General features: G+C 42.8%; 1 protein-coding gene across 6 annotated transcripts in view; it reads left to right on the top strand.

Moving 5' to 3' along the window:
* LOC137332392 (cyclin-dependent kinase-like 4) overlaps nt 1-18,874 on the top strand; it is a 76,397-nt gene that overhangs the window by 27,263 nt on the left and 30,260 nt on the right. For 2 of the 6 annotated variants that reach the window (XM_067996190.1, XM_067996188.1), the window contains exons 8-10: nt 696-843; nt 6,038-6,456; nt 7,816-7,879. In XM_067996190.1, the coding sequence (XP_067852291.1) occupies nt 696-843; nt 6,038-6,456; nt 7,816-7,879 (631 nt within the window). Of the gene's footprint in view, nt 1-695; nt 844-6,037; nt 6,457-7,815; nt 7,880-11,092; nt 12,324-15,236; nt 16,077-18,874 lie in introns of those variants that run through there. The other 4 variants (XR_010965652.1, XR_010965651.1, XM_067996191.1 and 1 more) reach the window with 4 other exon arrangements.

Genomic DNA, 18,874 nt, shown 5'->3' with positions numbered 1-18,874 from the left:
ATGTTAGTCAAGGGAACATTAACACACGGGAATATGGGACCTGTGCCCAGAGGCCCCAGCCAAATATGGGATCCTCACCAGGGGGTAGAAGGAGCAGGAGACTCCACCCAGAAACTCCCACCCCACCAATCCCCTTCCCTAATCCTCCTTGTCCACCTACCACCTTCCCAGCAGCAGTGGCGGCCCAAGTGGGAGTCAAGAGGCATTGAGCGAGCAACTTGAGTGGGAAGGAGGGCAGCCTGGATCCCTCAGTCACTACACCCAACAAAGCATCTCTCCCTGCCACTTTCTCCATCAGTCATCATTAACATCGTCATCATGATGGGGGAAAGAGAATGAAGGCTGAGGTAGCTGGAGATAATAATAATTGTTACCTGACAATACATGTTATATTATAAGGACGCATCTGAGAATTGATACAAAGAAGCGTGCAGCCCGGGGACTGGAAACATGAAAAGCTCTCACGGGCTGCCAGAGCTACCTAGTTGGGAGCAGTGAATTTTGTTTTAATGAATTAGGGTGGCGGTGGGTTTATCTGTGCGATTAACGTTCATTAAAAAAAATAATCGCCAAAAAAATGAATGGGTTAATTGCAGAAGTTAACTGTGATTAATCGAGAGTCTTAGTAATAATTAATCCACAAGAACTGAGGTTTGTTTGCAGGATCCCTTGAAACACCTTCCTTGTATTTGCAGATTTATCCCAGAGATTCAGGCTCAAGTTCTTAAGGATATGAAAGATAATCCGCTCTTGATTAGAAAACGTAAAAACATCAGCAAAGAAATCACAGAACATGAAAAGACGCTGTTAAATGTGAAACAAAGTGCTAAAAAGCACGGAAAGGTGAGAATTTTTGTGTTCTATTATAAGATTATAATTATAAGACACTTTATTGGGTAAACATTTATTTACAATAATATTTAAAAAACTGGATGGGTCAATGAGTTAGGAAGATGTAGTGGTTGTTGGAGGCCAATTATCTCAGCCCGAGGACATTGCTGCAGGAGTACCTCAGGGCAGTATCCTAGGCCCAACCATCTTCAGCTGCTTCATCGATGACCTTCCCTCCATCATAAGGTCAGAAATGGGGATGTTCGCTGATGATTGCACAGTGTTCAGTTCCAATCGCAACTCCTCAGATAATGAAGCAGTCCGTGCCCACATGCAGTAAGACCTGGACAACATCCAGGCTTGGGCTCATAAGTGGCAAGTGACATTCATGCCAGACAAGTGCCAGGCAATGACCAACAAGAGAAAGTCTAACCACCTCCCTTTGACATTCAATGGCATTACCATCGCCGAATCAATACCATCAACATCCTGGGGGTCACCATTGACCAGAAACTTAACTGGACCAGCCACATAAATACTGTGGCTACAAGAGCAGGTCAGAGGCTGGGTATTCTGCAGCGAGTGACTCACCTCCTGACTCCCCAAAGCCTTTTCACCATCTACAAGGCACAAGTCAGGAGTGTGATGAATACTCTCCACTTGCCTGGATGGGTGCAGCTCCAACAACATTCAAGAAGCTCGACACCATCCAAGATAAAGCAGCCCGCTTGATTGGCACCTCATTCACCGCCCTAAACATTCACTCCTTTCACCACCGGCGCACAGTGGCTGCAGTGTGTACCATCCGCAGGCTGCACTGCACCATCTCGCCAAGGCTTCTTCGACAGTACCTCCCAAACTCACAACCTCAGCCATCTAGAAGGACAAGGGCAGCAGGCACATGGGAACAACACCACCTGCACATCCCCTCCAAGTCACGCACCATCCCGACTTGGAAATATATCGCCGTTCCTTCATTGTTGGCAGGTCAAAATCCGGGAACTCCCTACCTAACAGCACTGTGGGAGAACCTTCCCCGCATGGACTGCAGCGGTTCAAGAAGGCGGCTCATCACCACCTTCTCAAGGGCAATTAGGGACGGGCAATAAATGCTGGCCTTGCCAGCGATGCCCACATCCCATGAACGAATAAAAAAAAACACTGCCCTTTCATTGCCGTGACGTGGGTTAGAATCAAACCCAGATGGTTGGGTGAAATTCTCTCTCTCTTCTGGCTGGAAAGACCTTACTTGAAATGATTTTGGACAGCCTCCACTTAGTTTCTGCTCAATGTGAAGTCTATAGTACAAAGTTGGTCCTAATTGCTGTTCATGCAATTAAACCATCAATCACACTCAGAAGAGTGCACAAGAATGGCTGGTTTGGCAAATGTAAGTGCGGCACTAGTGCTTGGGGGAGAAAATCTTTTGAGTTAACAGTTAACAGCAGTAACACTAATTAATTTTGCACCAAAGAACAAATAGTGGGATGGGGAATGACATAGGATAGTGGGAGCAGACACCATGGAAACGATTTTTTTTAACCATCTGGGAATCTGCCATCCATGAAAAACCCATTACTATGCTTAAGAGTCTTCAAACCAAGCCACCAAGAAGTCCCCTCAAGTAGAGTTTCTGTTTGCCTGATATGGAGTGCACATTCTCTGTCTTTAGGGTTGTATTCCACTTACCTATGTCCAAAGAACTTAGCTGCAGTTTAGCAAGACCTTAGAAATCCCGAAGTGCGGATAGGGGTACTATTGAAATTTAACCAGCTAAATCCACAAAACTTAGCAGCATGGAGCACTGGTTAGCTTCCTGCTGCTTATTCAGGTTGGACTACCCTACCCTTTAGGCATTGGCTTGAATGGTTGTTGGGAGCAAAGTGGGAAGAATTGAAATCCCCAATGACAGATGTACACCTCCTGATCATTTTAGTGAACCAGACTGGAGTACGACAGACCTGCTTGACTCAGGAATTTGTTTATTGAGTCTGGTGGGAGTGGTGACTCAGTTCCAATCGTTTGCTGTGATAATTCCACAAACTCTGATATGCAGTCCACTCTAGTTAATCCAGAACACTGTTCTCTAAATGTCCATTGGGAGATGGTTTGAAAAAATGCATTTTGTACTCTATTATCTAGAAACTTCATATTGCAACCCCAATGATTTAATCTGGAAACAAATCAGTTATGGCAACTGTTTGTTTCCTTGATAGACAAACAGCGCTTATTGCTTATAATAATATTAAATTGCCTCAGATATTTCATAATATTGAAGGAATAGGGTCACATTTGTATTTGTAATAGCAGATTGATATTTATGCAAATAAAATGTGATTATCATTTAAGTCAGGATAGTAAAAATTCCCACTTCCAATGCGTAAGTGACTTATAAAGAGTATTTAGTACCAATAAATGTAAGCATACCAAACTGGCTGATTCAGATGAGATCCATCACTTAATAATTCACCAAACTGATGTTTCAGCTAACTGGTTCTACTCAATTAAAGTAGTTTAAAATATAACCTGCATTATGAACTGTGATAACTCCTGGAAGTGGTATTTTACTGGTGGCTGTAAGCTGTAGCATTCAGAGCTAATTATGCATAACATTACTCTACACAACAACAACTTGCATTTATATAGCGCCTTTAACATAGTAAAACATCCCAAGGCGCTTCACAGGAGCGGTATCAAACAAAATTTGACACTGAGCCACATGAGGAGGTATTAGGATAGGTGACCAAAAGCTTGATCAAAGAGGTAGGTTTTAAGGAATGCCTTAAAGGAGGAGAGAGAGGTCGAGAGTTGGAGAGGTTTAGGGAGGGAATTCCAGAGCTTAGGGCCTAGGCAGCTGAAGGCACGGCCGCCAATTGTGGAGTGATTAAAATCGGGGATGCGCAAGAGGCAAGAATTGGACGAGTGCAGCGATCTCAGAGGGTTGTAGGGCTGGAGGAGGTTACAGAGATAGGGGGGGGTTGGGGGGTGGGGGGGGGAGAGGCCATGGAGGGATTTGAAAACAAGGATGAGAACTTTAAAATAGAGGCGTCCCCGGACCAGGAGCCAATGTAGGTCAGTGAGCACAGGGGTGATGGGAGAAAGGGACTTGGTGCGAGTTAGGATACAGGCAGCAGAGTTTTGGATGAGCTCAGGTTTATGGAGGGTGGAAGATGGGAGGCCAGCCAGGAGAGCATTGGAATAGTCAAGTCTGGAGATAACAAAGGCATGGATGTGTGTTTCAGCAGCAGATGAGCTGAGGCAGGGGCGGAGACGGGTGATGTTAAGGAGGTGGAAGTAGGCGGTCTTGGTGATGGAGCAGATATGTGGTCGGAAGCTCATCTCAGGGTCAGATAGGATGCCAAGGTTGCAAATGGTCTGGTTCAGCCTCAGACAGTGGCCTGGGAGAGGGATGGAGTTGGTGGCTAAGGGACGGAGTTTGCAGTGGGGACCAAAGACAATGGCTTCAGTCTTCCCAATATTTAGTTGGAGGAAATTTTTGCTTATCCAGTACTGATGTCGGACAAGCAATGTGACAAATGAGAGACAGTGGAGGGGCTGAAGGAGGTGGTTGAGAGGTAAAGCTGGGTGTCGTAAGCATACATGTGGGATCTGACATTGTGTTTTCGGATGATGTTGCCACGGGGCAGCATGTAGATGAGAAATATGAGGGGGCCAAGGATAGAACCTTGGGGGACTCCAGAGGTAACAGTGCGGGAGCAGGAAGAGAAGCCATTGCAGGTGATTCTCTGGTTACGGTTGGATAAATAAGAATGGAACCAGGCAAATGCAGTCCCACCCAGCTGGATGAGGGAGGAGAGGCATTGGAGGAGGATGGTGTGGTCAACCGTGTCAAAGGCTGCAGACAGGTAGAGAAGGATGAGGAGGGATAGATAACCATCATCACAGTCACATAGGATGTCGTTTGTGACTTTGATCAGGGCCATTTCAGTACTGAGGCAGGGTCAGAAACCTGATTGGAGGGATTCAAACATGGAGTTGCGGGAAAGATGGGCACGGATTTGGGAGGCGACAACACATTCAAGGACTTTGGAGAGGAAAGGGAGTTTGGAGATGGGGCAGTAGTTTGCAAGGACAGATGGATCCAGGGGTGTTTCTTTTTTAGGAGGGGTGTGATAATGGCAGATTTGAAGGAGAGGGGGACAGTACCTGTGGAGCGGGAACCGTTACTGTATCAGCTAACGTGGGGGCCAGGAAGGGAAGTTGGGTAGCAGTTTAGTGGGAATAGGGTCGAGGGAGCAGGAGGTGGGTCTCGTGGTCAAATTGAGGTCGGAAAGAGCATGAGGGGAGATAGGAGAGAAACTAGAGAAAGATGCAAGTTCAGGGCTAGGGCAGGGGGGAACCCAAGGGGAAAGGGAGGGAAGCAGCAGAGGCAGCTGAATGGATGGTCTCAATCTTAGTGACAAGGCAGTCCATGAGCTCCTCCCACCTTTGGAAGTGAGGGTGGATGGGGCAGGGGAGACGGGGTCCCACGTTAGCTGATATTGTTAATGGTTCCTTCTCCTTAGGTACCATCCCCCTCCCCTTCATATTTGCCATCATCACACCCCTCCTCAAAAAACTCACCATTTATGAACTTAGACATTCTTCTGCATGGCCAAGACAGGGATCACACTATTAGAAATGTTCATAAATTCAAACCAAAGTTAATTTAAGAAAAAAATTGAGAAGCTCAATATTTTAATGAATAGTTCTCAAATCATAATTTAAGAACAGCTGTGGGGTTTGTAGTTTTAATTAAAGAAACATCATGAAGTGTGACCTCTGCTTGGGATCTGCCCAGAGTAGCACAACTCAAATCAGGAATTTGGCAGCAGAGGCAAAATAGAATTGTGTACTTCAGTGCAGTGGCACCAAGTGCAGTTGATTTGTCATGACACACGAGAATGTATACCCTCTTGATGTGAGCCTTAAATCAATAATCATAATTGACTGTCAACTGATTTTACCTTTTAGAAAATTTAACTTTTATTTTTGTTACTCCAGAGTGACTTTTGCAGCATTTAGTTAAAAAATATCTAAATACTGGCCAAAGTTTTAAAAAAAGCTGATGTGGTCTGGTGTGTTTGTTGATGTATTTGCATGATTCTTGGGATCAAAATTAATCCAAGATGCTCCAAAATGACAGGTCCTGTCTAGCTGATTTTTTACACTTAATCATACAGAATGCAATTTTCTTTTTACATAGGACGCAGTAAAGGACAAAGAGCCTAAAAGCAGGAAATACAAACGTACTAGTTCAAAAACAGAAACAATAAAGGCAGAACAAGTGGATCATCCAACTATATGGAAATCTTCTCCAATGCCTCAGGAAGCCACACAGGGAAATCCTTCTGAAGGAACTGAGGGAAAGCATCCAGGAACTGAAGGAAAATATCCAGGAACTGAAGGAAAATATCCAGGAACTGAAGGAAAGTACACTAACTGTAATAAAGCAAATCCAGCAGCCACTTCTCTGAAGGATTTGAACAATGGTGGGGAAGATCTAAACACTACAACAGCTGCCAGCATTCCTCCAATTAGCATGCATACTGGAATGACTACTTCTGTGTTTCCGAATAAAAATCTTAATAGTGACACCAACGATAGTTCAGTGTCAAACTCAAGGTAACTACTCAGGAAATATGTTCCAACACTCTATAATCATCAGTAATACACCAGTCTATGAATAGACTTCTTTGCAAGACTGTGCAATAGCATTAAAGTCCTTTTATACAATGTTTAATTGAAATCCCATATAGTAGTTAATTTGGCAAGCTTTAACTATGACTTGCAGTTGGTTAATTTGTTGGCTGTTATGAGCATGCTGGTAAGGAGCAGGGTGGAACAAAACTAACAAAATCCTCCGTATAAAGGTCATTCTTTGACAGTGTCCTTGGAGAAGGCCCCAGTTAAGGGAGGAAGTGTGCGAGTGGCAGACCTGAGGAGACAATACCGAAGAGAAAAAAAGTCATGCTCTCACTCTGCTAAACCACAATCCTCACTGCAGCATTCTGTTGCATAATGTCTTAATGTTGTATCACTGTATCTAGACAAAGGCCAGTTGCTTCCTTGTCTTTCATTTGAAGGCCTATATTACACAAGCATACACTATATTCTTATACAGGTCTAGCTGGAGCAGGCCCTTATTTATTGCCATTATTATCGCCATTCCACTGACATCTAACTGTAAGCTGAATCCTGACTTACCCCTTTGTTTGCTCTGTTACAGTAACAATCACTGATATATCACACACCCCTGCTCATCATCATGTTGTCTACTACCACTCACAACAACATTTTGATATAACACATAAATTGTTTACAGCTTCCTATTCAATTGAATTACATCAAACCCACTCTTTGTATAACCTAGCCTGCCTATTATATGAGCCATAAACACTGATTTTTTACAAACTAGGGTTTGAATTTATGCTTGTTAGGTAGGAATGTTAGTGTTGGGAAATGGATCACTTTTCCATTTTGGCACCATGTGCCACGATCAGCCACTCCCAAGTTAGGTACAGAATGGGTAAAGCTCCGCCTACTCTGCTCCAAAAATATGCTTTTATTTCAACCACAGAAGAGCACCCCTGCTACATCAATGTCACATTTCCGTTTCCCACGCTTGCTGTTGTTATTGTCCCCCTGACTGAATGTACAAGCTTAAAGCCAATTTCTGCCAAATGATGAACTGTTTTGTGCGAAGGGGACATGCCCAATAGGGGCTGGATTGACACTGCCCCAAATTCTTTTCACAGAGGACCCATACAAATAGGAAAAAATACTTTCATCTTATAAGTCTGGCCTGGATTCAAACCCAAGTCCCAGAGGTGAATGGACGTTATTAGCTCACCATGCCACTTGGATTCCTGGGTCCAATGCATAAAGACTACCTTCACCATGCCCTTCTGCTCCTGCTTGGGTGCACCGTATCAAAGTTATATTGTATTTTTGTTGAGAAAATAAACTTTCATTATCTTTTAGGGCACAAGAAAAGGTGAAGATGAAAGCAAGCCCTTGTAGCAGCCAGGTGGCAGAAACGCTTCTAGTAAGTGATTAGACAAGGTGTACTTGCATCAAGTAGGTGTGGCTTACTTGTTAACACATCAAGAGCATTTTTAAAACAGTTAAAATTTAGTGGTAAAGTATTCCTCCATTTGCTAATTTGGTGAAAATGTTTTTGGAAGTATAGAGCAGTATTCCCACTTTACACTCATGTCTGATTTTTTTGCCAAAATTAGCAAACAGAGGAAAATATTCCCTTGATTACAGAAGTGGCAATGATGGAAAATGAAGTCTGTGGAATCATATAAACTACAGTGCCTTTTCCCCTCATTGCTGTATATAATTAGTAACTTCATATTTGTAGTTTTTTTTCTGCACTAGTTAAGAATTAATTTTCCTGCCAATCTTTGAATCAACCAATGCTGTGCACCTTTCCCCAGAAAGACGTTGGGCAGGAGTATAATGTGGGGAAATGTGAGGTTATTTACTTTGGTAGGAAGAATAGAAAAACAGAATAATTTTTAAATGGTGAGCAACTATTAAATGTTGGTGTTCAGAGAGATTTGGGTGTCCTTGTACAAGAAACACAGAAAGTTAGCATGCAGGTACAGCAAGCAATTAGAAAAGCATATGGCATGTTGGCCTTTATTGCAAGGGGATTGGATGGAGTACAAGAGTAAGGAAGTCTTACTACAATTGTACTGGGCTTTGGTGAGACCACACCTGGAGTACTGTGTACAGTTTTGATCTCATTATCTAAAGGAAGGATATACTTGCCTTGGAAGCGGTGCAACAAAGGTTCACTAGATTGATTCCTGGGATGAGAGGATTGTCCTATGAGGAGAGATTGAGTAGAATGGGCCTATACTCTTTCGTGTTTAGAAGATTGTAAACAATTTTACAACGCCAAGTTATAGTCCAGCAATTTTATTTGAAATTCACAAGCTTTCGGAGGCTTCCTCCTTCCTCACCTGAGGAAGGAGGAAGCCTCCGAAAGCTTGTGAATTTCAAATAAAATTGCTGGACTATAACTTGGCGTTGTAAAATTGTTTACAGTTGTCAACCCCAGTCCATCACCGGCATCTCCACATCGTGTTTAGAAGAATGAGAGGTGATCTCATTGAAACATACAAGATTCTGAGGGGGCTTTACAGGATAGATGCTGAGAGGTTGTTTCCCCTGGCTGGCGAGTCTAGAACTAGGGGGCATAGTCTCAGGATAAGGGGTCGGCCGTTTAAGACTGAGATGAAGAGGAATTTCTTCACGCAGAGGGTTGTGAATCTTTGGAATTCTCTACCCCAGAGGGTTGTGGATGCTGAGTCGTTGAGTATATTCAACGCTGAGATTGATAGATTTTGGACTCTGGGGGAATGAAGGGATATCAGGATTGGGCGGGAAAGTGGAGTTGAGGTCAAAGATCAGCCATGATCTTATTGAATGGCGGAGCAGGTCTGAGGGGCCGTATGGCCTACTCCTGCTCCTATTTCTTATGTATATTATGTTCTTAAGAAGGAATTTTTGAGTGTCTTACATTACACAGCACAGTGTACGGCGATATCAACACAGTGCCTATCATGTCTGCCACGACACCAGATTTGACCTCTTTTTATTCTCCTTAAGTTTTCTCCCCACCCCCAAATGTCATCACCATCTCGGACAAAGCGGCCAGGCAACCTGGGCCTCTGCTGTTGTTCAGAAACTTAGCTCAAACTTAGTTTTTAGACTCGTGTATATTAGATAACTCTTTCTGACATTCTACTTCTTTAAAAGTCATTTATGAAATTTCTAGACTAGCGAGTAATATACTTATAAGTAAAAATTGTTTAATGGACATTGACAACAAAAATCACTTTTTATTTAATGAAAGAAGAGGAGCCCAAAACAGGCAGCGCAGTTATATATTGTGCCTTGGACTGGACGGCTTAGGTTGGAGCCTCAGATTTTCATGCCCAGGCTTCCCTGAGGGTAGAAATCTGAGTTGTTAGAGCTAACACATTCATCACTTTCCCAATGGATATCCAGACACAGCGGGATAGGGCTATGGGGTTTGTACAGATTGCAGGACTCCCCTATGCCCAGGTTTGTTTACTGCACCCACATCATCCTGCAGGCTCCTTCATACAACACAGCCGCTTTCATGAATCACGAAAGGTTCCCCTTTAATAATCTGCAACTGGTGCGTGATGAACAGAAGCACATCATGGAGGTCTATATGGCGCAGGCTCGGATGGGCCGAATGACCTCCTTCTGTGCTGTAAACATTCTATAACTCTATATCCACTTTCCTAGCAACTGCCATGGTTGACTGCAGAGTGCACTGATAATGGGTTGATAAGGGGCAGAAATAGTGGTAGTTTCTCCCACCCAGAACTCAACTCATTTTCCATGGGATTTGGGGGGTGGAGGGGGGGAATCATTCCTGGCAGCAAAAGCTCCTGTCTGGAACAGGTGGGAGCCTCATAAATACATTTAAATCATGGTCCTGTGACTTCATTACAACACTTTCTGATCTTGCTGCCTGACTAACACCACTTCTTGCTTGCACCCTTGAACCATAACTGGTACAAGTTCCAAGGCAGCCACTTTAAATGCTATTTAAAGGGATCTTTCAGCTGTTATTGGCTAAAGTTGTATCAAGCCTTTGGAGACATTTTTCTTGCAATAGCATGTGGGTTTTTTTCACCATTAAGGTTTTAAAAGTGCTTCGAGTCACTATTATAGGCCCTGAACTGTAAAGGAGCTTTTGGCATTTCGGCTGTTTCTTAATGGGGGTCCTTCTAGGAATCCCACTCTGGCAGAAGGAAGTAGTAAACAGAGCTACAACTCAAAGAAGAGCAATTAAAAGGAGGCATGCTCAGAGGAATTCTTACCCTCCCAATATTGTTCATAGGCCTAGAATAACGTTACCACAGTTCTCAGAGAAAGGAGGCTTTGATTCGCCAGGGAGTCAGTTGCAGAATTGTGTCACATCCTGCAAGAAGACCTGCAGCCAACTGCTACCGCTAGCACAACACTGCCTGCTGTAGCCAAGATCGCTGCAGTCCTGAACTTCTTTGCCTCCAGCCCCTCCTAGACAGTCATAAGGGACATATCAGCAACATCAGTTAGTCTGCAGTCCATGCTTATATTAATCAAGTGACTGACAACCCTACGCCACACCAGTTGTTATGTTCAGGAAATTTGTGAGTATGTAACTGAAAGGATTAAGTTGAAAGAGAAGAGAAAGGGAAGATGCCAACAAACCCTGCTGTGATAGGCTTATAGGGAGTGTGTTTTATGCTGGATGAGATGGATGTTATCTCACTGAAGGAAATACAGGACAAAGAACAGTGACATGGACCACATGCCGGGAAAAGGGAGAATGAAGTGCAGAATAGGAGAGAAGAACCACCAGGATGGCATATCGCAGCAGCTTAGTTCATCTACCAAAGGTAAGCAGTCTACATTGCTGTGAATTCCCAATAAAAAATAGACATGGCTTTATGTAACCAATGGTAACATGTATCTTAACTTTCAACATGTCCTCCACAGGATATGCACTCGGGCTCCCATCTTCCATCTCAGTGCAATTACCATTCATCAGCTGTAATCCTTACAAGTCAAGAGAGAAGCAGATCCTGCTCAAAATTTATTGGGCTAATCCAAGATATCAAGTGTTAAAGGCATCTTTATCTAATGTACCTCGAGGTGTCCGCAAAGAAGACCATTTGAGTGGGCATTTCTACACCTGCAAGAAGAAGGATTGACACTGACATGCACTTTAACCTTTATATTTGATTCATGTGGCAAAAATAAATTGGAAGCCTTACTGAGGAAAGCTATCCAAGTCATCAACACTTGTAGCGGATCACAACTGAGTCATCCAATCAGGAGTGAATCCACATGCTGTCACTCATACAAAGTTTGATCTCTTGCCCAGTAAAATTGTCCATTTGCAAATGAGGACCAGGGCAGGTCAAAGAAGAAATAGCAGATTGCCTTAAAATAATTCGTAGGTAGTTGGACTTGGTTGTTTCAAATCGTAGACTAATGCAAGGTGATGCCTCTTGGTTGGGGCACGAGCTTTGTGCCTCCCGTTGGTTCTAGACTCGAAAATGGGCCATTTTTAATTTCCATCCCAAATAAAGAAAGAACTTGCATCTTATAATGTCCCACAGTGCTTCACAGCCAATCAATTGTTTTGAATACTCGTCACTGTTGTTTTGTAGGCAAATTCAGCAGCCAATTTTCACACAACAAGCTCCCACAAACAGCAGTAAGATAAATGACCAGGTAAGCTTCTTTGATGGTGTTGGATGAAGGACGAATATTGGCCAGGACGCTGGAATTACTCCCTGCCCTTCTCTGAAACACTTTGGGGGTAAATTTCTACAGAGATTCTCTTGATCTTCCGTCAGAGTTACAGCGAACAATTGGGAAAATCCCCACGTAAATTCACCCCATTTATGACCTTCTTTAGCTCCTTACACAGATCATAAAATCATCATTGAAACTATCCAAAAGTACGTAGACGAGTCTATAAATATTGTCTATAGCCTTATTTACACTGTTTGGCAAAACATCGTTTTCTGTTATCGTATTTCTGTTTAAAACACTTTTTGAATTCATTTTAGGATTATCAAGGTGATGATTATCAATGCTAGGGAATGGAATACTTTTTCATCTTTTCTCTCACAATATCAGTATCAAGAATTCCCAGGTCAGATGTTGCACAGCCAGTCGCTGAGTAAATATTATTAAACACTGTTCCCAGACATCATGCTTTCTTCATAAACTAGAAGAACCTTTACCATAATCTAGGAGGAATGCACCCTACTGTACCGGTGTCGATTTTTTCACTACCCACATGACATTCCTACAGCCTTTCTTAGTGAGATTGTTAATTTTGTGCCAAATTATGAGCAGTTCGTGATGTGTGCTCATGCCTATTAGGAATTGAGGTGAAACTGCGCCAGACTAATTTCACATCTAACCCTCACAAGTAGAAGACAGTGAAGACTTTAATCAAATCAGTTTGGGCTGGATTTAAACCCAAGTCTCAGAGATAAATGTGTAAAGTGCTGACCCATTGTGCAGCCTTATCCCAGATTTATTTTATTCTGAATTAATTAACTCATTTGTGAAGTTCTTTGTTTCAGATAATGTTGTCTACATTACTTATAAACTATTTGCTAGAATGTGGGGGAGGGGGAGGGGATATAACAGAAGAAAACTAGGCAACATCATAAAAGAAACTCGTTGGCTAAATATGAGACAACGGTGTTCTCTGTGCTAAATCCAGCTATGACCGAGAAACTGAGAAATAAATGTTTCTAAATAAAAGATACTGCTAATAGAAAATAGGACACTTTTACATTTTGGGGTATTTTCTGACCTTACCCTAGATTGTTTTGGTCTTGTATCTTAGATTCTCATGGTGAGTCTCAACTCCCCATACCTTTCAGAGTGTCTATCCTTGCCTCGAAATCTAGGTAAGCTCTTGGTAACATGCCTATGAAATGAACAGAAAACCCGGTCTGAAAATTTTAATTTTCATAAGATCTCACATAAGATCTTTGAAATCAATAGAGCATCACACCAGCCTATTGTTTTAAGTTTAAAATATCAATCAAATTTATTTTACAAAAGATGAACAAGCACATAAGAAAGTCATATAATATAGTTATATATTTACTGTAGATATTCTTCTGCCTAAATCTTCAAGTGGGAAAAATAATAAAAAGATTGCAATTCTACGAACTAAGCTAACACTTTGTAAATAACTTTTAAAAGTTTTTACTTTCTTTAAGTAATATTGAACAGACCAGTACTGACCGGCTTCTTATCTGAGTCATAGAGTCATAGAGTTATACAGCACGGATAGAGGCCCTTCGGCCCATCGTGTCCGCACCGGCCATCAAGCCCAGTCTAATCTAATCCCATATTCCAGCATTTGGTCCGTAGCCTTGTATGCTATGGCATTTCAAGTGCTCATCCAAATGCTTCTTGAATGTTGTGAGGGTTCCTGCCTCCACAACCCTCTCAGGCAGTGAGTTCCAGACTCCAACCACCCTCTGGGTGAAAAAGTTCTTTCTCAAATCCCCTCTAATCCTCCCGCCTTTTACCTTGAATCTATGCCCCCTTGTTATAGAACCCTCAACGAAGGGAAAAAGCTCCTTAGTATCCATCCTATCTATGCCCCTCATAATTTTGTACACCTCAATCATGTCCCCCCTCAGCCTCCTCTGCTCCAAGGAAAACAAACCCAATCTTCCCAGTCTCTCTTCATAACTGAAGCGCTCCAGCCCTGGTAACATCCTGGTGAATCTCCTCTGCACCCTCTCCAAAGCGATCACATCCTTCCTGTAGTGCGGCGACCAGAACTGCACACAGTACTCCAGCTGTGGCCTAACCAGTGTTTTATACAGCTCCATCATAACCTCCTTGCTCTTATATTCTATGCCTCGGCTAATAAAGGCAAGTATCCCATATGCCTTCTTTACCACCTTATCTACCTGTTCCGCCGCCTTCAGGGATCTGTGAACTTGCACACCAAGATCCCTCTGACCCTCTGTCTTGCCTAGGGTCTTCCCATTCATTTGTGTACTTCCCATTCATTGTGAGATTTCAAGCAGTCTCCTCTTATGGGATTTTCTAACTGCCCCCAACTTAAACAGAACAGTTTTGTTACATCTGAAAAAGAGTTACTGGAATTTAGTGGATTTTGAATGACTGACCTCTCAATTTCAAAAAAGAACTGTCAGTCAAATATAAACTGAACCAATTGCACATTTAAGTGCAAATGATCGATCTATCTCTCTCGCTCTCAAGCTTGTAGCTGACAAAACTTGCAACGGTGTATTGGGATAGGCCTGGCACAACATTTCTGGTTTTAGCTGGTTGCTAAACTCCACGTGCATTATGTATTTAAAGGGACATCCACTGAATCATAACTAGACTAAAATACTTGAATTTTGCCACAGCAACTAAGGACCTCTTTCCTCAGTTGGACGATATTAATATAGTGGTGGAACTTGATAAGTGTAGGCAGTGCAAAAACAGATCTTTATGATTGTGCTGGCAACTAAGAGAATCTGCTTGACTTTGTTGCAAATCAAGAATGGAGGGATTGGAGCAAATGTTCTTCACTTGTAGGAACAAGAAAATCTGGGAGAGGCATGGGAAGCAGCCAGACCACGTTCTCCTTCTTATGGATGCTGACAGAATGTTGGTTGGCCACCCCAGAACCTTGATATCTGCCCATTGGGTGGAGTTCAGGATGCACGAGGCATAGGAAAATCCTAAGTGGAGCATTCACCTGACAGTAAGCGACTCAAATGCACATGCAGTCAGTGTATTCCATTTAATTTGCTTCATCAGGTGTTTTAACACATCAGAGTAACCACCATGTTGATCCACAGAAATATGAAAATCAGAAGAGGGGGGGCCAAAGGACTGTTCACCATGAGGCCTCAGCTGAGTTCGAAGGCAAGGAGACCATCTTCCAGCAGTAACTCATGGTGGAAGAGGAGAAGGAAGTGGGAAATAAAGCATCCAGACATACCTCCATCCAAATTAAGTCAACATCCATTCATCAAGCCACTCAAAAGGGAAAATGACTGTCTAGTTCTTCAGGCAAGCTCTCCTCCTCTCCCCCAAAGACATTTCTTCTAAAACCATGTCAACACACCTTGTTAATATTTTAAATCAGTGTTATTTGGGATGTGTGGAATGTGAGGAATTCAATGGTTCTCCATTGGAATTGATCTTGTAAAGGTTTGTTTAGTTGTAAGTTGAAATATCTAAGAATACCATCAAAACCTAAATATTAATTGGATAGGGTGATGCAAACTCAGGTATGCTTGAAACCAAAATGGATAGAATGTCTGAAGGGTGCAGAAAAAAGTACATGGCTAGAAAATAGTTATTTCTTTCTCTCAGAATCTAAAATGAAAACAGAAAATACTGGAAAAGCTCAACAAGTCAGGCAGCATCTGTGGAGAAAGAAACAGAGTTAACGTTTTAGGTCGAAGACCCTTCATCAGAACTTAGAATCTAAGATCATCAGAGAAGTGCTTTCTCTCATTTCATTGAACAAACATCTGTTCCTCAATCATCCATCCACACTTCAGCTAGTTATATTGTCTTGTACGGACTAAGTGATTTTTTATTTGATGGTATCTCAAATATTTACTGCCCTGGTTCCCTATTCCCTTGTAGGATATCCTGTTGGCCCCCAGATAATGTTCAAGCTATTTAATTTCCCTCTTCTCTATTAAACATTTATTTTTCTTCATATATAACTTGGGTGATTTGGTCTGAAGGTGATCGTCTGAAGTGGGAACAATGTTTATCAAACTCAAAACTTGATCCCAATCGTTATTTTGCTATTCGGTAGAAGTGTATCTGTTAATTAATTAGGCTATTTCCAAATCGAGTTGGGACGTAGCTTAACAACATGGTGGGCAGAACTTTCACCTTTGGCGAGAGCATAAAATGGGTGGTAGTGGATCAGCTACCCGTTTAACACTCCGTCCATGGAAAGGAAAATCAGGAGCAGTTATAACAGCCCATTTTACGCCCCTGCACTCTGGTTCTATTTAAACAAGGCCTGAGTCGCAAAATGTCTGCGGCCTCTTCACTGCCCGAATGGGGAGGATGCTGGCGCACTCCTCTGGTCAGCCATCCGAAAGTTAAAAACGACCCCAGTGGTTGTGGAGTACAGCTAGGAACAGTTCCTTCACATCTACTCTTATCAACCACACTGCAATGCAACTTCAGCTATGATGTCCATGGATTTTCGTGGGAGCATCTGACAAATTAGCATAATGGACCAATGATTAGTGTATAGTTAACTGTCGAAAGAAATAGATAAAGGGACAGATAAAGAGAAAAAAAGATTGTGATGTAAAAGAAAGCATGCTGCATAAATCAATCCCACCTTTGTGAAAAGCTGAATTAGAAAACAAAATGCAAAGTGAAATGTCAAAAAAAATTGACTGGCAGGAAAAGACCTACCAGTCCATCAAACCTGTCCCATACAGTTGTGATGCCTTGTGCATCACAGTTATACACTCCACTACCCTCCGGAAGCTATGTAATATCCTGGGCGAGGTGATAAACCATTATCTGGGCCAATTTGAGGGGGGGAAATTACCCTGCAACCCCCTTAGGCGATTAAAATTAGTCCAGGAGACCAGTCTGGCCCTGACTAATGTTTTGATACCGACCTCGTGTACAAAGGGTGGTAATAGTAGGGGACTTTAACTTTCCCAACATTGACTGGGACAGCCATAGCATTAGGGGCTTGGCTGGAGAGAAATTTGTTGAGTGTATTCAGGAGGAATTTCTCATTCAGTATGTGGATGGCCCGACTAGAGAGGGGGCAAAACTTGACCTCCTCTTGGGAAATAAGGAAGGGCAGGTGACAGAAGTGTTAGTGAGGGATCACTTTGGGACCAGTGATCATAATTCCATTAGTTTTAAGATAGCTATGGAGAATGATAGGTCTGGCCCAAAAGTTAAAATTCTAAATTGGGGAAAGGCCAATTTTGATGGTATTAGACAGGAACTTTCAGAAGTTGATTGGGAGAGTCTGTTGGCAGGCAAAGGGACGTCTGGTAAGTGGGAGGCTTTCAAAAGTGTGTTAACCAGGATTCAGGGTAAGCACATTCCTTATAAAGTGAAGGGCAAGGCTGGTAGAAGTAGGGAACCTTGGATGACTCGGGAGATTGAGGCCCTAGTCAAAAAGAAGAAGGAGGCATATGACATGCATAGGCAGCTGGGATCAAGTGGATCCCTTGAAGAGTATAGAGATTGCCGGAGTAGAGTTAAGAGAGAAATCAGGAGGGCAAAAAGGGGACATGAGATTGCTTTGGCAGATAAGGCAAAGGAGAATCCAAAGAGCTTCTACAAATACATAAAGGGCAAAAGAGTAACTAGGGAGAGAGTAGGGCCTCTTAAGGATCAACAAGGTCATCTATGTGCGGAACCACAAGAGATGGGTGAGATCCTGAATGAATATTTCACATCGGTATTTACGGTTGAGAAAGGCATGGATGTTAGGGAACTTGGGGAAATAAATAGTGATGTCTTGAGGAGTGTACATATTACAGAGAGGGAGGTGCTGAAAGTCTTAACGCGCATAGAGAGGGAGGTGCTGAAAGTCTTAACGCGCATCAAGGTAGATAAATCTCCGGGACCTGATGAAATGTATCCCAGGACGTTATGGGTGGTTAGGGAGGAAATTGCGGGTCCCCTAGCAGAGATATTTGAATCATTGACAGCTACAGGTGAGGTGCCTGAAGATTGGAGGGTAGCAAATGTTGTGCCTTTGTTTAAGAAGGGCGGCAGGGAAAAGCCTGGGAACTACAGACCGGTGAGCCTGACATCTGTAGTGGGTAAGTTGTTAGAGGGTATTCTGAGGGACAGGATCTACAGGCATTTGGAGAGGCAGGGACTGATTAGGAACAGTCAGCATGGTTTTGTGAGAGGAAAATCATGTCTCACGAATTTGATTGAGTTTTTTGAAGGGGTAACCAAGAAGATAGATGAGGGCTGTGCAGTAGACGTGGTCTACATGGACTTCAGCAAAGTCTTTGACAAGGTACCGCATGGTAGGTTATTACATAAGGTTAAATCTCATGGGATCAAAGGTGAGGTAGCCAATTGGATACAAAATTGGCTTGACGACAGAAGACAGAGGGTGGTTGTAGAGGGTTGTTTTTCAAACTGGATGCCTGTGTCCAGCGGTGTGCCTCAGGGACCGGTGCTGGGTCCGCTGTTATTTGTTATTTATATTAATGATTTGGATGAGAATTTAGGAGGCATGGTTAGTAAGTTTGCAGATGACACCAAGATTAGTGGCATTGTGGACAGTGAAGAAGGTTATCTAGGATTGCAACGGGAACTTGATAAATTGGGCCAGTGAGCCGATGAATGGCAGATGGAGTTTAATTTAGATAAATGTGAGGTGATGCATTTTGGTAGATCGAATCGGGCCAGGACCTACTCCGTTAATGGTAGGGCGTTGGGGAGAGTTATAGAACAAAGAGATCTA

The sequence above is a fragment of the Heptranchias perlo genome, chromosome 14 (assembly GCF_035084215.1).
Source record: "Heptranchias perlo isolate sHepPer1 chromosome 14, sHepPer1.hap1, whole genome shotgun sequence".
Taxonomy (NCBI): domain Eukaryota; kingdom Metazoa; phylum Chordata; class Chondrichthyes; order Hexanchiformes; family Hexanchidae; genus Heptranchias; species Heptranchias perlo.
Note: the sequence above shows the minus strand (reverse complement) of the source record. Positions and strands in the feature narration are given on the sequence as shown.